Source organism: Aspergillus nomiae (assembly GCF_001204775.2).
Source record: "Aspergillus nomiae NRRL 13137 chromosome Unknown contig00211, whole genome shotgun sequence".
NCBI lineage: Eukaryota > Fungi > Ascomycota > Eurotiomycetes > Eurotiales > Aspergillaceae > Aspergillus > Aspergillus nomiae.
In genome coordinates this window covers 1-24,413 of record NW_015378266.1, presented here as the reverse complement: position 1 = coordinate 24,413, position 24,413 = coordinate 1, and the positions used below count along the sequence as shown (strand labels likewise).

The 24,413-nt window shown below is 50.6% G+C and overlaps 7 protein-coding genes across 7 annotated transcripts; 4 read left to right on the top strand and 3 right to left on the bottom strand.

The window, feature by feature from the left end:
• Nucleotides 1-117: 117 nt before the first annotated feature.
• Nucleotides 118-1,284, top strand: ANOM_006847 (sodium:calcium antiporter; the record flags this gene model as incomplete). The annotated part of the gene is made up of 2 exons (XM_015552103.1): nucleotides 118-285; nucleotides 355-1,284. The coding sequence occupies 2 exons, from the start codon at nucleotides 118-120 to the stop codon at nucleotides 1,282-1,284; spliced, it is 1,098 nt and encodes a 365-aa protein (XP_015405293.1).
• A 3,392-nt stretch (nucleotides 1,285-4,676) lies between these two features.
• Nucleotides 4,677-7,011, top strand: ANOM_006846 (Zn(II)2Cys6 transcription factor; the record flags this gene model as incomplete). The annotated part of the gene is made up of 7 exons (XM_015552102.1): nucleotides 4,677-4,828; nucleotides 4,885-5,177; nucleotides 5,236-5,549; nucleotides 5,602-5,682; nucleotides 5,760-6,367; nucleotides 6,418-6,600; nucleotides 6,657-7,011. The coding sequence occupies 7 exons, from the start codon at nucleotides 4,677-4,679 to the stop codon at nucleotides 7,009-7,011; spliced, it is 1,986 nt and encodes a 661-aa protein (XP_015405294.1).
• Nucleotides 7,012-7,145: 134 nt separating this feature from the next.
• On the bottom strand, nucleotides 7,146-9,090 carry ANOM_006845 (3-hydroxyacyl-CoA dehydrogenase, NAD binding domain; the record flags this gene model as incomplete). The annotated part of the gene is made up of 3 exons (XM_015552101.1): nucleotides 7,146-8,254; nucleotides 8,309-8,944; nucleotides 9,006-9,090. The coding sequence occupies 3 exons, from the start codon at nucleotides 9,088-9,090 to the stop codon at nucleotides 7,146-7,148; spliced, it is 1,830 nt and encodes a 609-aa protein (XP_015405291.1).
• Nucleotides 9,091-9,900: 810 nt separating this feature from the next.
• ANOM_006844 (putative cytochrome b5 reductase) lies at nucleotides 9,901-11,367 on the top strand (the record flags this gene model as incomplete). Its single annotated transcript, XM_015552100.1, has 2 exons — nucleotides 9,901-9,976; nucleotides 10,037-11,367. The coding sequence occupies 2 exons, from the start codon at nucleotides 9,901-9,903 to the stop codon at nucleotides 11,365-11,367; spliced, it is 1,407 nt and encodes a 468-aa protein (XP_015405292.1).
• A 1,802-nt stretch (nucleotides 11,368-13,169) lies between these two features.
• Nucleotides 13,170-14,945, top strand: ANOM_006843 (cytochrome P450; the record flags this gene model as incomplete). Its single annotated transcript, XM_015552099.1, has 3 exons — nucleotides 13,170-13,302; nucleotides 13,362-14,198; nucleotides 14,257-14,945. The coding sequence occupies 3 exons, from the start codon at nucleotides 13,170-13,172 to the stop codon at nucleotides 14,943-14,945; spliced, it is 1,659 nt and encodes a 552-aa protein (XP_015405296.1).
• A 762-nt stretch (nucleotides 14,946-15,707) lies between these two features.
• Nucleotides 15,708-18,092, bottom strand: ANOM_006842 (carnitine O-acetyltransferase CAT2). Its single transcript, XM_015552098.1, has 4 exons — nucleotides 17,823-18,092; nucleotides 17,701-17,746; nucleotides 15,950-17,612; nucleotides 15,708-15,889 (listed from the first exon to the last, which is right to left on the bottom strand). The coding sequence occupies exons 1-4, from the start codon at nucleotides 17,910-17,912 to the stop codon at nucleotides 15,757-15,759; spliced, it is 1,932 nt and encodes a 643-aa protein (XP_015405297.1). The 5' UTR covers nucleotides 17,913-18,092; the 3' UTR covers nucleotides 15,708-15,756.
• Nucleotides 18,093-18,982: 890 nt separating this feature from the next.
• Nucleotides 18,983-23,290, bottom strand: ANOM_006841 (uncharacterized protein; the record flags this gene model as incomplete). The annotated part of the gene is made up of 5 exons (XM_015552097.1): nucleotides 18,983-20,086; nucleotides 20,168-20,956; nucleotides 20,989-21,624; nucleotides 21,724-21,852; nucleotides 22,998-23,290. 5 exons carry the CDS (start codon nucleotides 23,288-23,290, stop codon nucleotides 19,051-19,053), a joined length of 2,883 nt encoding a protein of 960 aa, XP_015405295.1. The 3' UTR covers nucleotides 18,983-19,050.
• Between the last annotated feature and the right edge of the window lie 1,123 nt (nucleotides 23,291-24,413).

The window sequence follows — 24,413 nt, the reverse complement described above, 5'->3', positions numbered from 1 at the left end:
TAAGGTACACCGTACATCAGATCCTTTCCTTCTACGGAATTCAACCAGGCGAATCTCGAAACCAACGCGTAGTCCCTCAACAGCGACAAGAGACGACGGGACTAGCCTACACGCGCCATGGACTGGGATAAACTACTCTTCAATACCGCGGTGTTTGCTGCCGGTGTATTCATGTTAGACTACGGCGCTGATAAATTCATTGACCACACCGTTATTGTTGGCCAGCGTCTGGGAGTTTCCCAGACCCTTATTGCTGTACTGACTGCGGGTGCTGAATATGAGGAGGTATGTGCAGATATGCATACGGTGTGATATGCTTCTATTCTTAGTACCCTAACACTGGATGGACCACAGCTTGCCGTAGTCATTGCGGCTGTCCTGCAAAAGCAGTCGCCGCTCGCACTAGGAAATGTGATGGGCTCCTCCATTTCGAATGTCCTGGGTGCCTTTTCCCTGGGCCTTTTACTCCATCCTGGGCCGCTCGTTTTTGATCCCAGTGCCAAGGTATATACAGCGTTACTTTTCTCAATCACAACCGCTTTCTCCATTCTCGTTTACTTCAACCTGTTGAACAAAGTCACCGGTGGTGTACTAGTGGCGACCTTTCTCGTATATATGATATGTACTTGCTATGCAATTCATAAAGGAGTTATGGAACCACCAGAAGCTTCTGACAGCGACAGCGACAGCGACAGCGACAATGACACCAGCGACGATGAGCATCCTTATCTCTCACCCAGGCCGCAAGGCAACATAGTGCAGGATGAGTCGGAAACATCCCCTCTTCTCACAAATGAAGAGGCCCCTACCTCCAGGAAGCGCGCTCCACGTTCACTTTTCTATCATATCTCCCAACTCGTGATAGGCCTGTTAGCGCTCACCATCTCTGGTTATCTGTTGTCACGCAGTGCGTCGGCAATTGCAGACTGTTTCCACCTCTCGGGGACCCTTGTTGGTCTCACAGTGGTGTCATTCGCTACGACGTTACCGGAAAAGATGATTGCCATTATCAGCGGCTCTCGTGGACACAGTGGCATTGTGGTAGCCAGCACTGCAGGAAGCAATATTTTCCTTCTGACTCTGTGCGCCGGTGTTATTGGTCTTGCAGAACTCCCAACGGACAACAGTGACCGCGTCCTGCTCTTCGAAGTCTTTTCTACCTGGGTATCATCCGTGATGCTCTTTCTGGCGGTCTTTGTCAGCGCAAACCGTGCGGTAGGCGCTGTGTTTCTAGTGATGTATGTGGCCTTCTTGATCCTTGAGTTTACTGTGTATAGAAGATGAATATAACATATCGAACAATCATGTATATAAAGTGGATCTGGTGTACAAGGCATTCAAAGGGATCCCGTGGTGTTTAAGAATGAGCGAAATAGATCGGTAGAAAATGGATTCCAACTGATATAGTCATCAACAGTGTAAACATAACATCTGTATCTGATGTAAATTAGGGCTTACACACATCATGCATCCGGTTTCTGTAAACAGCTGACTATTTCGATCATTCGAATTTAGGTTACCAATGGTATAATACTTCGTATGTGACAGTACATATGATTTGGATCGATATACATTATCTTGGCTAGTTAGAGAGAATGCGAGATGAACGAACGGAGGTGGTATCCGTTTTGCCTTGTGAAACGTCGAAGCCATGTCCCTTCTACAACAACGAAAACCTCACTCAAAGAAGTAACCACCGAGTTGACACTTATAGCCTGCATACAACACGAAATAGTGCTTTAAGAACCTACGAAAGATAGTTTGTGCTTTTCACTATGCCATACCCCTCCCCCCTTGCCCTGTAGCCTTGGTAGTGCATGCTATGGGATGCTGGATATCAACTGGCGCTCGAGATGGCAAAGCACTGCGCACTTGGTACTACTCTTTGTCGCAGCATGTCTCACTGTATTCCCTAAAGTCAAGAGACAAACCAGAACTGCTGTAAGTAAATCCCTAAGGCTGGACAAGGCTATTGCCCGGCCGTGGAACCAAGTCATTGCAACGTTTCTGGAGTGAGTGATTGTGACACCAGGCTCGTGATAAGCTTAGGCCATTGCTGTGATACATTCAAGGACCTGGAAGTGCCACAAGATGGCCGGCTTCCTTTCCTACTCGTCCACGTCTGTGAATCACAGTCCTCGATTCCGGGAGCTGCCCTCAAATGTCCCTGCATCCTGTGCACTTTCTTTCGTAATTTGTCCCGCGTGTTAAGTGAAGGCCTCCCTGTCTTTGGAGGAATATCTAAATTACTATATTGTCTTCAGCTGCAACATTTGATATATGGCTTGGTTCATTATCTGCATGTTCTGGGGCTGTGGAGTACATGGTATGCCGGATCATAATTGAGATTGACTTTGAACTGGAATTTTGGTTATGGATTATATTAAACCTGTTTCCATTCCAACTGAAATCAAACAAGCCTCTCGGATGGGTTCGCAATATGAGATCATGCAAGCATGAAAGGCAACAGCCTTCACATGTTTGTTAGAAAGAAGAAAGTTGGAGAGGGCGAGGCGAGGAGGATTGCCTACTAGCAAACATAAATGTACATGGGTGGAAATATGTGGCATCTTGGGGTCAGAAAGGCTGCGGGGCTGAAGAAAGAATATAATATTCTAATAAATCATATAGTGATGAGGCAAGTTTCTGAGACGGAAAGCATCTGGATTACACTGACTCTGCCCAGATAAGCTAGCCGAACCTCTTTCTGGGACTAGACGACTGTGCTTTGTGTAGGTTTCCCTCTCCAGTACGTGATATCACTTGCATAGTGGCTATGTGTGATCTGTAGTGATCAGCGAGGCTGACATCGATTTAGGCTATCGTAGGCTTGAGAGTAATTTCTCGTCTTCAGATGTGGCTTCTATGGCGCCTATGGGCCAAGGTATCTTTACTACGTGGGCTGTAGCAGATTTTGCATCTACTATGCGGGTCGTGGAGATGATTGGGATCTCAAATACAGGGTCATAGATTAGAATTTCGCTCATGTTGTATGTATCGTGCGAAGTGAAAGAGTCGACTATCGAACCATGAGCCCATAGATAGGAGATACTCAGAGCAAACTAGCTGCGGTAGAATAAGGACGATCCTGAGATCCAAAGCTCGTGCAACTATCTATATCAACATGTGCATTATCAGCGTGATTGACTGCGAGATGGTGTGATGACATATCTCAAACTTGCCTTCATGTAGGATATTGAGTGATGAGATGTCTCAGTGCCAGGCACTAGACTAGAAGAAGACCTTTAGCCTGTCACTGTCATTGGCTGCCCTGGATGGCCTGCATTAGCCTCTCCAAAAGCTGGCCTCGAAGCACTTCGAAAATTCTAGCCTCGTGCTTCATCTGCACGAGACGATGAATCATCGAATGTGATTTGTGTTTGTTCGAGGCTCAAGGCTAAGGGATTGAACGGCAATAACCCTATAAATATGGCCTAATTAACCTTCAAAAGATGGCAGTGTTCGTTCGCTCCCGAGGTCTTCTATACTTTGGTTCCTGCATGCGCCCTTCTAGTATCGTTGAAGTGCCTTCTCAGGTATCCTGATGATGTGGTCCTCTGAGAAGCATAGCTTAAGTGATTGTAGTCTCTTTCACCCAGAAGGTGATTTTATCAACCAGGACCTGGAATATCAGCAGGTTACTATACCCCTTGTGTCAGTCGGATACGAGAATCCAGAACAAAGCCCGAGACCAGCAGATCTTATCGCATACAATCACTTCCCCAACCCCGACAGAGCATCATGCAGTCGACCTAGCCCGGAGCTCGCAATGACCAATGTTAACCCAATCCTGTTGACCACATCGCGTCACCCTACCAACGTTCCGGGGTGCAATGACACACAGGCAATTTCCAACCCGGGGGTCCATACCAGCTGTAGGACAGATGTTCTAGATCTACAAAAACGAATTCAAAAATCTCCAACGATAAATGGCGATGGCACGTCTGCCCGTAATAGAAATCTCCGTAGGGGACATAAAATGATTGAACGCAAGTAAGTGATTGTCAGCTTCTATTAGTTCGACCTCTCATCTAACACTATATGCTCTAGCACTGGACGCGAGCACTCTAGCAAATATCGCTGTGAATGGGCTGGATGCAGATATACTGGTGTCTTCGGACGGAAGGAAGATTTGAAGCGTCATATATTCAAAATTCATGTTTCACCGCGCTCGTACGAATGCCCTGTGGTGAACTGTCGGAGGGCTTTCAACCGGAACGATAATCTGCAGAGCCATTGAAGACGGTGCATCCGATTAGGGATTGACTTTGGTTTGGATACATTTTGTTCCTTGTCTCTTGTGTTGTGTTTCTGGTGTTCATGAAGAGAGGTAGTTTGATTAGGCAGCGAAAACTCCCATAGATTGCCCCTTTCGTGATAAAATGAAGGACTATATGTCTGCTACGGTTTCAGTAATGCGAATATCTGTCATCCCTGCGAATTGATAAATTTAGTACCCCAAAGCATTGCGATGTGTATACAAACTTAGGGCTTGGTAGTAGTAGTTGAATGAGGTGTGGGGCAGAACCTCACCTCCACCAATCGGCAAGAGGGCAAATGCCGCCCGGGATGTTCCATGCGAAGGATTCCGAGGTACTCCGCTCGAAATAGAAGCTCTTCCCCAGACTCTCGGCAACCGTTCATACTACTTTATCGCAAAAGATAACCGATCCGTCATGTCGGCACGTCGCCATCGATCAGCAGTCGCATGCCAGCATTGCCGCCAGCGTAAAGTCCGCTGCAGCTATACAGTTACCGGTGTACCATGTATTGGTTGTACGCAAGACGGTACTGAGTGTATTATCCCACAAGGAAAGACGCAAACAACGTAAGCCCTCAAAGCCACAACTCTGTACGTAAGTCCAATGAACTGAGCGTGAATAGACCTCGGATCCGTCAATTTGTACCTCCTATACGGCAAAATGGCCCGGAGAACGGCCCTCGGATTGCAGAGGAGTCTCGAAGGTCGTTGCCGCCCCGGCCTTCCGCTCCAGCAGATGCGTTCATTGCACCGATTACCCCTCGAGCAGAACGTCCCAGATCAGTGGGAGGTGCTACTGATATCAATACTTCGCCAGAAGACAACAGAAGCCTTGATGAGGAACGCACTGGGGCAGAAATTGCAACTGCAGCCCTAGGGAGAAATAGGAGGGCGGGCCAGGCGCCATTTTATACTGGTTTGTTCTCCAAGGTCCGAGGATACCCCAAATGTTAATATAACTGAATCTTGGCTAGGCGAGTCTCCGGGCTTCGGGAGTGTATTGGACTTATGCTCGCCACCACAGCAACCTGTCCAGCGGCATATTTTGCTTCAGCCCAAGAGATCGATTCCCCTATCTGCTGAGGACCGCGAATACCTTCAGTATAAAGGCGTTTTTAACCTGCCTCGGAGTGATACATGTAACGAGCTTCTCCGCGCCTATTTCCACCATGTGCATCCTATCCTACCGGTCGTCGATGTGACCGCAGTACTCAGCTCTTATCCGAGTGGCGAAAGCAGTCAATGTAGCCTCCTCTTGCTGTGGAGCATGTTCTTTGTTGCAGCAAATGTATGCCAAGCTTCCCTTGCTCGATAACCTCATCTGCTAACATTGATTATAGTATATTTCCACTGAGACGTGGAAACAGGAAGGCTACTCCTCGAGAAAGGCAATGAAACATGATATGTACTCTCGTGCCAAGGTACGTATTCAGCGGGTTGTACCTCAGTTGAGTCCATCAGATTTATCGAGTTTTCTAACTGGCTGGTTGACCTCCAGTGTATGCATCATAACAGTGGTGAAACTGACAATACTGTTCTATTGCAATCGGCTCTTCTCTTGGGGTTCTACCACTCGGAAGTAGATTTGCATATGAAACCGTGGTATTGGACTGGCACAGCAATTAGTCTCTGCCAGATCATGGGTTTGCATCGCTGCCCATCTTCAGCTTGGTTGAATTCCTCAATACCTGAAAGACAGCAGTGTCTGTGGCGTCGTCTTTGGTGGAGCTGCTTCTTTCGGGATCGTTGGCTGAGTCTTACAATGGGGAGACCCCTCAGAATCGACATACGTGACTGCGACACAGTATTGCCATCTTCTGTCGATATGCTGAGCGACGTGACCGGGCTACCTGAAGCAGTGGCCAATGCTTACATCCCAACCGATTTGCCGCATTTGGCAGACTGCTGGGTGACGATGATTCATTTGAGTAAACTCCTCGGTGACGTCCTCAGCCTAAGCTACCGGCCTTTTGGGCCTTACCCATCGCTTCAGCAGGTAGAAGCAACCGAGGCAGAAATCCTACTAGTTCAATTCCCAGACAGCCCTGGCACTGACCGAAGTCGTCTAGCAGCCTTCTATATGTATCATCTGCAGTTACACTACCAGTTCGTATTGTTCAGATCTGCATTCTCGAATAAAATTCTAACCATGACAGAGCTTTACTCATTACATTTTACCGCCCTTTTATCACCAAGGCGCCAGAAGGCCTACCGGCGGCTCAGCAACAGGCGTGGCAAAGCCAAATACGAAACAAACTGGACGCCGCTGCCCTACAAACGAATTCTATTGTTGATAACCTGGCTCGTGAACAGCTGCTAGACTTCGGGGGTCCAATGACGTACGTCCCTTGCCTCTCTTTCCTGGTGATAAACCTCGCCACTAATTTTCATGTAGACCTCCATTGCTCGTACCCGCTATGCAGGTACATCTCCTTAACTGCAAGTCGTCCGATGGTATTATTCGGCGGCTGGGCCTCAACAAGCTGGAACTGTGTATGATGATTCTAGAGCAGATGCAGCATACTTATCCATCTGCATCCATCTTTCGAGGCATCTTTCTCGGTGCCATACGCCAGGTCTTCCCTGACTATATGGTCCAGCCGTCCAAGCCAGAGACAGCGTATCCTGTCCCGCAGGATGCCCCTCTAGATGACCCAGCCGAGTCCATGGTGATCAGCGACGACGTCATAGGAGCTCTTATGAATGAAGCGTCTGTCTATAATTTCTGGGAGACGTTTAATTGGATGTAGCTAGAACAAAGTTGTACGGAAAGGTCGGTGTCCATAGTATACTTTATAATGATGATTCTAATTATATAAATGCAAATCTAATAACAAGACAAATCTATAATCTCTATGTACAGACAAGGGCAAATTCTATATAATTACAGAATGGCAATTCCAGTAAACGCCCGATAGTCGTCGGAATAGATCTTCTCCTTATGACTTCCATCCAAGTCACAGCGGTAAATGTTGCCTCCGAGATCGGTAAGGTAGATGTGACCGTTACTGAGGTCCAGCTTCAGGCCAATCGCTTCCTTCAAATGCTTTGTCAACACCTCGTACTTCTGACCCGGTTTGATCGATACCGGGAGACCAGACCCATCCAGCTGTGCCCTGAACAGCGCGTTACCAAGCGGGACCTCACCGCGGTCCGTCCAGTAGAGCGTTTGAGACTGCTCGTCCAGCTCAAGGTCAATCGGCTCCGGAAGGTCACTGAGCACCAGCTGAATATCGTCCCTTGAGGCTCCCGTTTGTCCCTCGGGGGTGGTGATATTGGCACAAAAGATGCGACCCTTGCCGCCCTTCGAAGGGCCCTTCTGTGTCCAGTAGAACTTGCCCAAGCTAGGGGCTACAGTGATACCAACGCACCAGTGGGAAATTGCACTCTCGTACGCATCCTTTGAGGTGCTTCTGTCGATCACAGCCTCGAGATCGGAGCCATCATACCCACAGCGCCAGACACGGCATCCCTCACGGTCACAGAAGTAGACCTTCTGCGCCTCGGCATCGATCGTCAATTGTTTTGGTGTGTTGATTCTGCCTCGAGGGACTACAGTCTGGATACCACTGCCGTCAAGGTTGGCCGAATATACTGCGCCATCGTCCTTTCCGGGCACCCCCATGCAAGTCCAGAACATCCGACCAATGGTGGTGTCCACAACAATACCATCAGGCAGGGACTGGTTTGGCGCAAGAACCTTTTCGATTTTTCCATCTGAGGACAGTTTCAGTATCTCGCCCGATGTGGCGGTAGGGTTGGCGGCGGAGAGTCCGATGTCCAACACCAATAATTCAGGCAGTGTCGACTCGTTGTTGACGGTAGCTTTCTCTTCTTTCACGGGAGGGTAGAGACCGCCCTTGGCGGACTTATTACCCAGTCTACCGTCGTCGAGATAGTTCCGTTTCAGGAAGTCAACGGTCTTCTCTGGCGAGAGGCCGCGCTCCTCAATATAATGGCCTTCGATAAAGGCAACGGTGTCCAACCCAACCTCTATAAAAATACGTCAGTACTGTTCCAAAACCCCGAAGCCCAGAAGTAACTCACGGTCCATAGTCCTGCACGGCATACTCCGTGGCTTGATAAACATCTCCGTCCACATAGAATCGATCTCCTCAGGGACGGAAACGCCCTCCGCCAAGATGGTCAGAACCTCCCGCTTAACAGCAGCCCACAGCCTATTGAAGATAAACCCAGTCGACTGTTTCCTGGCAACATAAGGCAGCGTCGCAGCCTCCTTCGACTTCTCAACCATAAACGGGAAAACACCCTCATCCGTGAATCCATTCGTCATAAGCTCGACAATCATGCAGCCGGGGGGCATATAGTAATGCATATTGAGGATCCGGGCCTTGGTCGCGTCGGAAACTTTCTCGATCATCTCAGACGACTTGTACGAGGACGAATTGGACGCGAGAATACAATCTTCTGGCGCGAGGGCTTCCAGCTCGGCGAATGTGGCGATCTTCAGCTCGAGTTTCTCGGGGACAGCTTCGATGACGAGCCAGGCGTTGGCGACGGCTTCTTTCATGTCTTCGTGTGTGGAGTATTTGCCGGGCTTTTGGCCTGTTTTCTGTGCGTATTCATCAACGTTCTCTTGGATGTAGGCTAGGCCGTCGGCGCGTTGTTGTTCGCTTGGGTCGCGGATGCGGACTTCGTAGCCGGCTGAGGCCCAGATACAACCTATTCGGGGGGATATAATGTTAGAGCTTGGATGGGGTAGCAGGCTGGTTGAGTTGTATACCTATCCGACGTCCAAGGACGCCTGCACCGAGAATGACAACCGGACGGTTGCGGTAATTCTGGGGTTGTTGCCACGTTAACTGCATTGTTATGTATGATAGAGGAAGTATACGTGAGTCTGCTGTAGAAAAAAAAAGTAACTAATCGAGTTCGAGGTAGATGAGATATTCAGATGAACAAGCCACAACCAAAGCAGGCGAACATCCTTGTATTTGTACAAGATTCGGCATCCCGGGACCGATCCTAAGCTTATCATAATCAAGGAATCACCTCTATGGTACAAGGAAGCCACATAGTGACGCAAGTCCGGCCCGAGAGATAACCAGCAAGTGATACCGCATTTCCCTGTCCCTTCCCGTAAAGTTCCGTCTTCGGGCCACGGATAATGAACTGCTATCATGGCTAAGTCAGCTATCTGTACCTTCAGAGCCGCGGGATAGAGTCACGCTACTAATGCAGGGCAGATCGTTTTAGCGGTCTAGACAAGTGCCACTAAGCAAGGGCCCAAGGGCTTGTTTCGGTACTGACTCGGAATGCCGACTCTGCTGTATGCCGAGTGGAGTCGGGCTGCCGAGGTTGCGTTACCTCGGAAAGACCCACGTAGGGCTTGCTTCGGAATGAGGCAGTATGGCTTCACTGGGTGTACGTATCCCTTCCAATCATCGTGACGCGGTAGATAAGTCTTGAAATGGAATTGTTATTTTTGCTAAGTCGACACTTAGTATAAAGGTCTTTGTTCATGTTCCAGATTTGCTAAGGTCACTCGAAAGCTAAACTATCTACATCGCATGCGCTCAGGGCAAGCAAAACTACATCTAAAATCATCTATATCATATATTCTTCACCTTGGTCTTATTCTCATTCACCATTAAGCTGGCATTGTGCCGATAGCGAATATGCAAGAATTCAGTCTGCAAGATGTGGCAGCCCACAAAAGCAAGGATGACCTGTGGGTGGCCATTCATGGGAAAGGTGAGCAATAAGTCGGTGAAACCACACTATACAGACAGCATACGTCTAACACGCACAAAGTCTACGACATAACGAAATATGTACGCGACCACCCCGGAGGAGCGGACGTCCTCATTGATGTCGCCGGGACCGATGCGACAGCTGCATACGAAGATGTCGGACACTCGGAAGACGCCGATGAGATATTGGGGACATACCTGGTCGGCACCCTGAAAGACGCCCAAGAGTTCAAGAGACCCAAGGCGGTTCGTCTGGTTCAGCAAACACCTTCGAAGCCCGAGACCAAGAGCACCAACAAGTCCTCATCCGTCATTAAACCCCTTGCTCTTACCACAGGGTCTCTGGGCAGCGCGCTCTTGCTCTACATAACCTCGCGCAGCAATGCAGCTCTTCGCGAAGTGCTGTCGAAACTCCCAACGCTGTTTGACAAATTACCCGAGATCCATGTGTCGTCCGGCGGTGTCTTACGCGGGGGATTCTCGAGTGGCTTTGTCGCCGCCAGCATCTTTTGCGCAGCAATCGGCGGCATAGTCGGGTCGAAGCTCATGAAGTTCACACGGATTGAATCCGGCTTTACGCGGTATCCATCGCGCATAAAATCCCGCGGTGTGAAGAAACAGAACCCACACCTTGCCAAGGGCTTCCTCGAGCCAAAGGATTACAAGAACCTACCTCTTATCCAAAAAGACCTGCTAGCGCCGAATGTATATCGTTTCGTCTTCGAACTCCCCGGTCCACGGGACGTCATTGGTCTACCTATCGGGCAGCATGTCGCTATCAAAGCCAACGTCAACGGCGCGGCAGTTTCGAGATCTTACACACCAACATCGAACAACCTGGATCTGGGTCGTCTGGAACTCGTCATCAAATGCTACCCCGACGGCCTCCTCACGGGCCAGTACCTTGCGAATCTGAAAGTCGGCGACAAGGTGCAATTCCGCGGTCCAAAGGGCGCAATGAAGTACCACAGCGGTTTATGTAAAAAGATCGGGATGATTGCCGGTGGAACCGGGATTACACCCATGTATCAGCTCATCCGGGCGATCTGTGAAGACGACACCGATACCACGGAAGTGAGTCTGATCTATGCCAATCGATCTGAGGAAGATATCCTGCTGCGGACTGAGCTGGAAGCGTTCGCGCGGAAGTATCCAAAGAACTTCAAGCTCTGGTATATGCTTGATCATCCTCCGAAGAACTGGGCTTATGGTAAAGGCTATGTTACGCCGCAGGTTATGGCTGCGAAGTTGCCGGGACCGGCGTCTGATACAAAGATTATGCTTTGTGGTCCGCCTGGTATGGTGAATGCTTCGAAGAAGGCGCTCACTGCTGCTGGATTCCAGGCGCCAGGTGCGGTAGGGAAGATGACGGATCAGATATTCTGCTTCTAGTGTTGGTTTTTGACTTTATGTTGTTGGCCTGTTGGGTATCTTTCTATTTTCTTTTTTGCTTTTGCATTCTGTTGAATAGACTTGTATAGACTTGTATAGACTTGTATAGACTTAAATAGACATTGTATATTATTTGTGAATGGTTATTATATGGCGTTAAAGATCAAGACAATAGCTTGTAGCGTTGTTTGAAGTTCTAAATACAGTCTCATTGCTTACTTATCATATATATATCCAAAGGCCTGGAGGAATAATCTTATAATCATGGCCGGATAAAGGAGTTGCTACAAAGAATACCCTATATTGATAGCTTCGCGCTTCGCGCTCCGCGCTCCGCTATTATATATTTTATATACAAGATTCCTATTGCCGAAATTCCCATCTATGACCTGTAGCCACTGTTGGCCCTGATTTGCGCTTGCGTCCGTGCATGGAAGCGGACAGCCCAACATAGTTCAGGCTAAGATTCAGTCTAGGGTTTTAGGGATGCTAGCTGCAGCCAATCAAGCTACTTATTCAGCCTTACAGATCCACAGTATAATTTTGTGACTATGTAGAACTTGCATCTCAATGTAGCTATTAGTAATATCTACAATGCCTGTACCTATCTAAGCAGGTTGGGTTGCCAATGTTGTCTGCACAACTTTATGCCCGACTCCCGACCCGAATAACATCAAAGATCCTCTGTACCCTAGAAAACGGCTGATTGATTTCTCGTAGTCTTTTGACAGAAGTGTGAAAGTGAAGCAAACGTGAATGCCCACCGTTTTCTTGCAGCCGCATACCCGATTCAGTTCTATGACCTACCGATGCTCCAAGCGCGCAGATATTGATCTTCACAATTGCTTGCTGAAATCTCCTGTTATGTACTGGATGAGTTTTGTACCATATTCAATATCAATAGCACTGGTGATATCCTGAACATGCTACTGCCAGTGTACAGGATAAACGCCAACCCGAACGGGCGAGGACAGCATGGTTCTAAAATCGTGATGCTAAGTTTGTACCCCTTATCACTAAAGAGATACAATGGCTTTCCCAACGACTAAAGATAAACTAACACCTGGCCATTTCACTGTCGTCCGAGTACTATCATGTCATCTTGTATCCTTACGTACCTCTGGATAAATGTACAGCTGAGTTTTGAAGACTGTGGTCGATGGCTCAAAGCCTTCTTATTCGATGTATGCATCATAGCAAAGTCATCCCGATGAAAGGACTAAATGGCTATTGAGATAGTTTAGTGTGCAACTGGGTAGTCGCACTCTTTTCGAATAAACCCGCATATTAACTAATAATAGCTGAAACTCCGTATCGGGAAACCGTGGAAATCGGAACCCATAAGGCGTTCAAAGGGATTATTCCGACTTCCGAGCGTTAGTTTAGCCCCCATAGGTAAGGTGCCTTGACATGTTGAAGCCCACATTAAATTTCCGAGAAAGTCCCTCTTGCCAACGTCATCTTCTCGATAGAGTACATCATCTTCGAAGCCGTTGGGATTCCGAGGTAAGACTACCGAGCGATTGTCAATGGCCAATCGGAAAACGCAAAAGGGGAGATAAGCCCCACTAGCCGAGGAAGATGGTGTCGCCCGCTTGAATCAAGGTGGGTCGGCATGCCGAGTCGAGTCAGTAAGACGCAGGGCTGGCTTCCCGAGTTATTCTAGAACGTGTCATGCACTAGCCAGTTAGAGTATATTGAATTATGTTTATATATAGATAGTATGATCGCGCTTTTGAATATTCTCGATCATATACAATACTCCAGTTAGTTTGAATATAATCACTCGTACATACTTTCCAATGCCTATACAACAGTTCTATCTCCTAGGGGAGCCAATCTCCTCTGCGAGGGAGATTGAAATCGAGTCTTCCCTCGACATCGAGGGCCTCCAGCATCTGATCGCCGCTCATTTCGCTATTGTCGAGCCTAGTGGTTAGTCAACTCGCTATACCATTCCCCCAATTCTGACTTGACTTGCTCACACCAACCAGGCATCGGCTTCCAAGCCAACGACAGCACACTAAACGAGATACCCGAAATCACCTCAAGCAGCGGCCCGGTAGCAATCACAATCGACGGAAAGGAAGTCCGCGAACCCCCAGGTCCCAAGGGTCTCCCCGTGGTCGGCAACTTCTTCGAAGTATACCCCGACCACCTGGGAAACCACCAACGGCTGTTCGAGCAATACGGCCCAATTATCAAGACCACCAGTCTGGGGCGCACAGTATACCAAACCAACGACCCGGTCCTGTCGTCCATTGTGTTCTCTGAGTCCGACTTCTTCACTAAGAAGATCAACGAGTCCCACCCTCTCTATGCGCTGAAACAGCCCAACGCCGGTGTTTTCCTCGGCGACACCGAGACGCCGGAATGGAGGGTCGCGCATAAGTTCTTGCCGCCGGCGCTGGGCCCCAAGGCGGTCCGTCACTACGCGCCGACCATGCAGCAGACGGTCGAGGATGCCTTCAAGGTGTTCGATGCGTTCGATGAGCAGGGCGAGGCCTGGAATGTTTACCAGTATATGTTGAAGTTGGGATCCCAGGCCGTGGGAAAGCTGACGCTGGGGCTTGACTTCCAGCATTTTGATTCCCCCGATTCCAATCTGCACGAGATGGTCAATCTGATCGCCGAGCTGCTCTCACTGAATAAGAAGGTCACGTCCAAGGGTGACTGGTACGCTAAGTTGCCTTTCGGGGATCCCAAGAAACTCAAGCAGATCGAAGCACGGATCGTCGAGCTGGTAGACGAGTCTATTCAGTCGGCGAAGCGGGGCGGTGTCGTCGACCTTCCCCTGCAGGATGCGGCATTGCAGGCTTCCAACATGGTCGGTACGTAGACTTATTCCTCTCTCCCACGTTTGTTTCATTCCACTTACCATGCACACAGACTATGCGGTGCGTGCCACCGATAACAAAGGCGAGAAGCTACCAAAGTCAAGTCTCGTCTGGGCTCTTACCGTCGCAACCGGCGCCGGCTTCACCACAACCAGCTCCCTCCTTTCATGGCTTATATACGGTCTCGTCACGTACCCCGATATGCAGGAAAGGCTTCTCCAGGAGTTGATCGACCATGACATCGACGAGAATACTCAAATGACAGCCGATGTCACGGACCGTCTCACCTTCCTGGACAAGTATATCAAGGAGACGCAGCGCCGACACAATCCAAGCTTCCAGCCAGGGCGAACAGCGAAGGTTGACCTCATTCTCCCCGGAGGGTACAAGATACCCCAGGACTCGGTCATTATTCCCGCACTGCACCACATCCACAACAACCCGGACCTCTGGGATAATCCGCAGAAGTTCGATCCAGATAGGTGGGATACCGACGAGGTGAAGAACAGACACAAGGCCGCGTACATTCCTTTCGCCATGGGGCCGCGCATGTGTATTGGATTCAACTTTGCCCTGCAGGAGATCAAGGTCTTCCTTCCTAAGCTGGTTTATCGGTACAAGTTCACTCGTGAGGGCGATGGCCATATTGAATACGATCCCATGTTCCAGTTGATTCGGCCGAATAACTTGTACGTTCGGGCAGAGAAGAGGGTTAAGTGGCCGCCGAAGACAGAGAAATGAGTCTGGTCTTACCAGAGAACATGAAGCAGGAAAACGATAGATCAGTGTCTTATATTATATGTATATAGTCAATTTTGTTTTTTTAGATAGAATAGACAGCTTTGTTTTAGCTTCTCGTTCATGCTGAGGATATATATACCCTGATACCAAGTTGAAATCGCAAGCAATGAGGATGGAATATATCCTCCGACAGGAATAACTCAAGATAAAATTATACAATATGCATCAGCCTCAGATGCCTGCACACCACACAGGGTGGGTGACCCTACATATATACTTGAACAAGTGGCACACTCAGAATGAAAAGGCCCGAAATGTGCTTCCGGGGACCAAGCCTTATTAGAATGCGTCTCGGCCTCTCTCTCCTGTAGAACCACTGTTGAACCCATCTGTGACGGCTAAGGTCTAGAGTCAATACATCAGCAGGCCCTACCTATAAAGCTTGCACAGAGTGAGCATGGTTCATTTGGTGGGGAACTGAGCTCATGAAACGGGGTATAAGCCTGATGGCTAATTTGTTTCATGTTCCGGCTGTCAATAAATTTTCAAGTAGATAATATAGAGCAGAGCGGCATAACTAATGAGATAATCATAGGGTGAAGATAGAGTGTATGGTGCTCTCTTTCTTATGTTTGAATTAGTTATACGTACGGAACTCCTAGGTATATGTTCCAAGATACTCAAGTTACTCAGTTGAGACGTCAAGACTGACAGTACCACAAACAACCAATATACACGCAGTGGAACAACATAAGAAGAAAAACCAATCTATGGTTCTGTCATTTATATATCTATTATATTTTACATGCGACTAAAGCTTGGCCTTCTCGGTCTGGGCGGCCAGGTCGGGCATCAGCAGATCCCGCAGGTCTGAGGCGGCCTCGTTCAAGTAGTAGCTCATGCGCTCAGCGCCGATGCGCTTACAGACGATGTTGAAGTTAAGGCTGTTCCAATACGATTAGCATAGCACGTTTAAATAAGGAAAACTGCTCAAAAAGACTCACCTGTTCTCGTTGATCATGTAGGCAATACCGAATCCATCGTCGATCACCTGACTCCATCCGTATCCGTTGAAGAATTCCGAGCTCAGCTGGCTGGTCGAGAGGTACCACGAGCCACTGTAGCTGTAGGCCGGGTCCTGGTACAAGGCCGGCAGCTGCTCACCCTCCTTGAGCACCTTCTTCAAGCCAAAGAGGTGACGGTCGACACCGCGGCCGTCACTGGCCTCTGCGGTGTACTTGGAGTGGGAGGCCAGGGCGGTGCGGAAGAGGCGCACAACCTCCTCACGGGGCACGGAGGGGTCGCTCTGGGCCTTGCAGAAGGCCACGCTGTCGTCGGAAACGCTACGGATGGTCTCGGTACGGCCCTCCTGGAACTTACGCGTCGTGGCAGATTCGTAGGTCGGGCGGTTCTTGCCGTACATCTTGTAGTAGGCCAGCTGGATGACCATCTGCACATATGCATCCGGGCTGCACTTGAACTTCTTGATGAGACCCTTGCCGTAGCCCTGGTAGGCCTGCACCTTCAGCTCGTGCGAGCTAATCTGCTGGCGGTGCTCCTTGGTGGCGGCGTCAATTGCCTCCAACACCTCGTTGTTCAGGTGGAAGTTAATGGGGCGGGGGTCGGACAGACCGGAGCGGACAGGCTGCTCCGACAGGTCGATCTTGTTGTTGAAGATAAGGTTATTGAGGTGGTCGTTGAGACGGCTGGTGGGGCTGCCGTCCATCATGCTGTGCTCACCCATGAAACCAGCGGTGCCGTTGTCATTGATGATGAACTGCAAAGGCTTGTCGAACCAGCGGTTGGCGCCATCGCCGTGCCAGTACTGGTGAGCCCGCTCCTCCAGCGTGACGGGGGTAGCATCGTCAAGGCAGATCAGGAAGCCGCTGGACTCGATGTCCCGCAGGGCCTGCTCGTTGGCCGGGTGCGCCGCAAGCAGCTTCTTCCGGGCATCCGTCCAGAGGTCACGGTTGGCCGCAGTCAATGTACCGACGGCGGGCGACTTCTGGGCAATCTGGTAGATACGCTCGAACTGCTTCTCGAGCTCCGACACGTTCAACTGCTTACCATCCACGACGAGAGGCACCTTGAAGAACTGGTTCTTGCGCACCACCACAATGTGCTCGTTCTCCTTGGCGGGGTACTTCTGAGGATAATCCGCACCATCGGCGGGGATACGGCAGCAGTTGAACATGTATTCAAACGAGCTCATGGCAATAGGCTGAGCGCGCATGTATTCCGGCTCCAGGGAGCCATCGTCCACCTGGCGCTTGAACTCGAGCGCCGCGGTCGCGACGGACGCGGCACGCTTGGCGGGGTTCCGGCGAGCGCGGTCGTCCTTGTATGAGTAGAAGTAGGAAACGTAGGGAACCACCGGGTCGCGATAACCGAGGTATGCGGCGTGGTTCCACCATTCAGTAAGCCAGTTCTTGTGCTTGGGGTCCGCGGCGCGGGCCAGAAGTCTTTCCTGCAGAGTATGGCCCTGACCACCAGGGCGAACGAAGGCCTCTACGGCCTTCTTGGTGTTCTCATATTCGGCTTCGGAAACCACCGCATGCACCGATTTCAGGTAGCGACGGGCGGTTTCTTCAAGAGTGGGGACCGGCAAGCGGGGAAGGGAATCTTCGAATCTGAGCATCTTGCCCTTGGAGAGGTCCTCTACGTAGCCTGAACGATGTTAGAACCGACAGAATGATTTTTTCCGCATTGTGGAAAATTTCCACAAGATGAATGTGGTGCATGTGATTGAACTCACCCTCTGGGACAGACGAAGCCTTACGTCGAGGAGCCATGGTGGGTGCCTACACCTGCCAGTTAACATGCCATTCTAATTCATACCAGGGGCGCAAAAAATGGAGACAATTGCGCAAGACATACCACCGCAGATCTGGCGAGAAGAGAGTTGGTAGGAGAGAGACGGGGCCGTGAAAGTGTGGAGAGACGGCTTCGAGCAGAGGCCGTAAACATCCCTCTGGACTGTGACGGGTGTCTAGTAGGGGAAGGGTATGAGGTGGAGAGGTGAGTAGATTAGAGAATTGAAAATATGGAAGCGATCGAGAGGCAGAATAGTTTAAAGTAGCGAAAGAAAAGGGAACAGGTGGATAGGGAGCAACTGGGAGAACAACCTCGGTTGGAAGGAGAAGCGTTTCGGCCGACCTTGGGGGGCGGTATGATACGGTACCAATAGGCTCTTTTAACAGAGAGGGGCAGGCAAGCTCTACGGAGCTCCCCGTAATTTGAGGGGTAATACGGAAACCGGAGGGCGGAGCACGGAGCACGGCGTATTGAAAGTGAGTCGACGTAATTCCCCCAGACTTTCCTTGGGCCTCGGCACATGATCCAATCCGACTTCACGGCACGGCACACCGGTCAACCTCCAGTATAACTGGAACCTCCGGAGCCCTACTCAATACAGCAAGTGCCGGCCCTGATTCGACGAGCCACGCCAAGAAGCATTCCACTCTCATCGATGTGGCTCTCCAGTGCCCACTTCACGGGGAATCCTATCCCGTGATATCTAGAACATCCTCTGTACGGGGTACCAGCCTATATATCTCTCTCCATATCTTCCCGTGAACACGTGGAATGGTCTACCGAGATACCCCTGATCATGTCCCGCCCTGGTTACACATAGGACACACCCATGAACAACTCATGATGTTTCCTCCGTAAAATCTCCCTTCACCCGTGCCGCTGATCCGATCTTGTCACCTGCCAACGGTCAGATGAACCTTGCTGGAGAATGACATCTGATTGGCGCCGGCGACGGAAAGGCATCCGGGAAGTTTAATAAGCATTAAAGGTTCCTCCCTGGGTACATGGATATATATCCCTGCGATCAAGCAATGCATAGTAATGGATCCACTCGTAATAGTAGCTTAGCCACATTATGTTGTATTAAATTCATCAACTCAGACAAACACGACACGCAGGCAGGGAAATTCAGAGGAATGATCAGTTTGCTCCACGCCTCGCTAGAACAACATATACATCTAAAAGCCATGAACACACCACGTAAACATTAGGAAACGCCCACCCAAGCCTAGAAATTAATCGGTAGAGAAAAAGAAAAAAATGCACAACGCATGAACACTCATTACAAATATCATGATACCGTCTGGACCGGTGCAGCTGGCTGGGGTTCTTGACTCTCCATGGCCTTCGTCTTCTGTCGCGTGATCTGAATGCCATTGCGGAGGTGCTCCAATTTCAACACGCCAGGACCGGTGCAGATCCGACCAGTCTGCATCATGTTGCGGAGCCGTTTTCGCCGTGCTTCTCCACTACGCTCCTCGCCTCGACCAACGCCCTCGTCGACCCACTCAGTTCGTAGCACTTTAAAGCTCATCCCATCATGCGTTCCATCCCAGGGACGTGACTTGAGGCCAAATAGCACGCTTGAATCATACCGCTCCAACCGCGGCAGGATGAGAAGTATGATATGTAGGTCCTTGTCCGACGGAGGAACCGGCGGAACGCGAGGTCGATCCCCCTCCGGCAGCCCGACATCTTGGGCCGTCTTGGGCGCATGTTGGTAGGCATCCTTGATTTCCAAATCAAGCATGTCAGCATCGATATCTTCACCCCACGCTCCGCGCATGAATCCCGAATGAATGGCTGCCGCAACAGGATCCGAGTCGTCGGTATAGATGCCGGTACCCCAGAGCGCACGCCGAGCGCAGATCTCCTCGCGATGGCTGGAGTCAATGCGGAAACGCGGGACTCGGATGGTAAAGGTGCAATTTTCTTTGCCTTCAAAACGTGGGAGGGGAAGCGGGGTGGTTGTGTAGCCAAACTTGGCACTCTCCAAGGTAGCCTTCTCTGTAGGGACTCCAAGGCGGGGAGCGTATAAGGTTGACCCGAGATGATGGCGCGGGAGATGGGCCACGCTCGACAAAACGGGTTCAATATTGACCACGGTTCTGGGTTCACGCATCGGCGTCACCGCCGGCGGGTTGGCTGTAGCAGGGCGTGGTGTATGATGGTGGTGATGGTGATGATGATGATGGTGATGACCCATAGCCGTCGCCGCTGCATCGGCCTGCGTTGAAGCCCGGTGGAAGTAATTCAGTGAAGCGACGGCACGATGGGCGCCCAGGGTGCTTGTTTCTTCTTCGGGCTTATGGCGATGATGGTGATGGCTGCATGGTGTTGTTAGCATAAGCTAAGTTAGATACCTCGGTGTGCAGGACCACAGATAAACAAATGGTGTAGCAACTTACTGATGATGGTGATGGTGAACGTGACGACCCCGCCGACTACCACGCGCAGAGGCAGCTAGCCGTGCATCTGAACTCGCCTCAGTCTCCGCTCTACCATCTTCGTCCCGGGACTTCCGTGGTCTTTTGCCATTCGCCGACGTGGGTCGACCGATCTTGGTTTCATCCGTAGTTGGTTCACTGTTGGCTGACTTCGCAGTGACGCTGTCGCGCTTGAAAGGGCTGGCAACCATTGGGGTGGAAGGACCACTGCCTGTGGTGGCGGTCACGCCGCCCACACCGCTGCCAATACCGGAGAAGACCCGACCAAGTTCGCTCTTGATACCGGCCTCGCCAGCTGGCCCAAGGATCTGGGCCTGGGCGCCTTGTACCGCTTGGGGTAAAGGTGATGCTCGCCCACCTCGTTTCGCGTCGAGGCCGACCCCGAGAAGGGTTCTGTGCTGGAGCAACTCATCGCTGCCCTTCCGCCGTTGGTCATCTGACGAAGCGGAACGAGCCAAAGATGACGGGCCAGCGGACGGGGTCGAGCTAAATAGACGCTGTTCGGTTTGGAGCTTGCTCAGATATGGCTGCTGCTCATGAGGAGGCGGCGTAGGTTGACCCTGACGGGGCTGGATCGACAGGGGAGGTTGCCGTGAGCCTCCCAGTTGAGAGCCCAAAGATTTAGTGTAGCTTTGAATCGCGCCGAACCCGAATCCGGAGCCGGGCTCAGGGGCGGGGAAACGCTTAGCTTCGGGTGATGGTGGCTGCGAGCGACCAAGCTCCCACGTCGCTGCAGTCTGCGGCCGGGAGCTGCCGGGTCCCGTTCGCCGTACGGACCATACCGTGATTGAGAGTGTGTCGCCTTGGACTCTTGCTCGTGTGCAATGGCTCTCTCTCGTTCTCGGTGCGCTTGTTCTTCCATGTGACGATCCACGTATATCCCCCCAAACCGGCCGTGTTGAGACTCCTGGCCCATGTAGGACGCTTGCCGCTGGTGCGCTCCTCCAAAGCCCTCCGGTGCAGCCGCCGATCGTGCCAGTGGACTATACCCCGCCGGTCGCTGAGGCGCCTCGAGGTGCTGGGGCTGGCTGTTCGGTCGAGGAGCGGGTGCGCTGAAGCTGAATCGACGCGTCTCGTTGTATGGAGGCTCGGCGGACGACACTTGGGGCGAATGATGCGCGGAACTGGGCTTATCTGGATACTGCGACGAGGGCGGGACGCGCGACAGGCCTCCGAATTTGGTTTGTTCCGCCACGGACGGCTGAGACATTCCACCCGAGCTAGACCGGTATGGCCTCCCCGGTTGGGCCTTCGAAAACGACTTCTCCGGCGTGTGCGATCGTCGGAAGGATGGGTACTCAAGCGGAGAGGGTCTCGCTGGGGCGGTAGGCGGCGACATTGCACTGGAAGCGACGGAGGAGGTGCGCTGCTGAACGGTGCGGATGACACTGGAATACGCGAAAAGATAGATGATGAGCCTACATCCCGGGCTGGACGGTCAGCGTCCGAGCCAAGCATTGCCGATATCGACATGCTGCTACCAGGACGATGATGAGCCGGGTTGCTGGGAGGCTCACGGGACGAAAAAGCTGTGGAAAGAGAAGAAGCATTTCCGGATTGGCCCCGTGAGGGGTAATGTTGTGGTGGAGACGGAGGAGGCATCCGACGAGTGCCTAAGGGAGGTGCGGAGGGCTGTTCTTGGGGTCCTACGCATGATTCCGAGGTTAGCGAACAAGTTTGCCAGCGTCATTGTAAGCAACAACGAGAGAACAGCACGAATAAAAAAAAGAATCAACAGCAGTAAGGAGAAGGTTCAACGATCTGGGCGATCGTGCATAGTTGGGCCCATAGGGCTCTCACGGCGCGTGAAAGTTAGGGCGCCTTCTGGCGAACGCCTGGCACTCACCAGGAAACACGGGACTGCCACTGCTGCCCAAAGACCGCCGACGGCTTTGGTCATGCGATGGGGGAGGGTTCATGTCGCATTCAGGAATAGAAATCAAAGATAACAGAAATAAAATACAAGAAATTAAGACGTGGGGGGAAAGGGAGACGAAGAAAGGAAAAGAAACGCGCGAGAAAGGGGAGAGATGATCTGATGCTGATGGAGAAAGCGCAGCAAAAGAGTTCCACGACTGGGGCAGAACCCGTGACTCTGGGACTTCCGAAAGCTCGGCCAGCGCTAGACCTATTCAGACCAAGTCGCCCTGAGACAAGACGCTAGCCCAAAATGGGGATAGCGCTCCCGAGGTCGCCTGGGCTGGAAGTCGATCAGGCGCCACAAACGCGGCTGGTGCAAGACCCGTGATTGGCCACCGATCTCTGGTCTCAAAGTTTGGGTACCTTTCCTTGATGTAAGGTAGGACGGGGTAAACAATGAGCCTGCATGGAGACAATTGACGAATCTGCAGGGTGACTTCTGCCCCAGGATATGGCACAAAGGACGAGGTAAAAGTGACAGAAGTGAAGAAAGGAAAGAAGAAAACCAAATAAAAATAAAAAAAAAAAAAAAGGGAGAGTCCTTCTACCCACTGTCTCCGAATGACCATCGGGCGATCGCAAATGCGACCAGCTGGATCCAAGCAAGGACCAACCCCCCTGAAGTCTGCCATGACTCAACATGCCCCGTAAAATCGAGAAACAATCAAGCAAGAGTAAAACAGCAGAAACTGACAGATAACTTGGAAAAAATCGAAAGTTGTTCCTACCTTCACGATATACCATACGACGGTCATGGTTGCTGGGCTGATTAACATTATAACTATAATTATGACGATTATTAGACTCTTTTAATCCTCCGTCCAGCGTGTGCTTCCTCATCGAACCAGGGTTCGCCTGTGATACGAGATACCCGTTGCTCTCTGTTCGATATGGCGCCGAGATACTCTCGTGGGCATATGAGGCGGAGGAAGCAGGGATCGATGGGGCAGTAGTCGCTGGATGGTGATATACCGGCACCGCGCGAGGCATCTCGTGTTCGCGTCGGTTATAGGCATCGTAATACACGCGTGCTGATGGAGGCGGTGGTGGTGCGTAGGCACGAGGTGGCGGCGGAGCAACGAGGCGAGGATCGTGGGACGCGCCTAAGATCGTCGAAGGATGCGCATGATATATTGGATGGGGAGGGTGTTTCTGGAAATCCATCATCATCGTAGAGGGGGTGGTGGTCGAGGTTTGTAGCATCCAACGTTGGGGAGAGTTTTCGTGTTTGGGCGATGGAGAGAAAAATTGAAACCGTTGATGATCGCCAAATGGCGGTGGAAAGGGAGAGTTGAGCGAGTCGAGACCAAAGCTTGTTTTTATGTAACAATATCAAGCGGCACGGATGACGGAAGAAGATCAAATAACTAATACGATTTAGAGAATAAGAATAATAAAGGGATCCAGCTCGACGAGCGCGAGGGAGAGAATCCACGGAAGAGAAAAGTGAAAACTTCCACAGCTCTCTCAGATAGCTCGGGTAGGAAGGTGGATGAAAGGTTTGTGGAGAGACAAGGGAAAAGAAAAAAAAATCAGGAAAATCGGTGAGAAATGGAGTAGGGGCACAGGACGAACATGCGACAGGCCCAACTGTCGAGTTGGAGCAAAACCATCGGAAGAAAAGCGGCGCAGAGCCAATCAATTGAATGCAGAACCGCTAGTTGGGTCGATTAACGACCAGCTGCAAATCGTAGTGGCCGATGGGGCCGTCGTGGCAGCGGGGAAGCCGGTGGAGCCTGTTGGACTGGATTGTGAGTGCGTATCGATTTCTTTATTTTAATATTCATTTTTAACATTTGATATATACATTTACAACACGGTAATCTATACCCTATTAGATCTTCTATTGATTGCTGCGATAGATTCGCCTCGGTTTTCTATATTTATTTTTATTCTATTTATTTTCTTTTCGTTTGTCGTTTCTCTTTTTCCCGCTGATTCCTGACTAAGAACCATCCTACGTTGGGCGCAAGGAATCCCCGACATGCTTGTTGGTCGGCATTTATGCATCACGACGTGTCATGCCCATCATTACCAGCACTTGATCTGCGACCATCGACTAGTCTCTTCCCTCGGTTCCTTCCTTCCTTCCTGATATCAATTGACCCTGGAACGTGTCTCTGAGCTTCCCTTTCTGTTCATAATAGCGGTACTATTGTTATTATTATTCTATGTAAAACCGCTCATTAATAAGACAAACTCCACCAGGCCAGATTCAGGAGTACACAGCAAGACAGGAAAAATATATAAAAAGCAACTGTAAATTAATTCACAAATAAAAATAAAA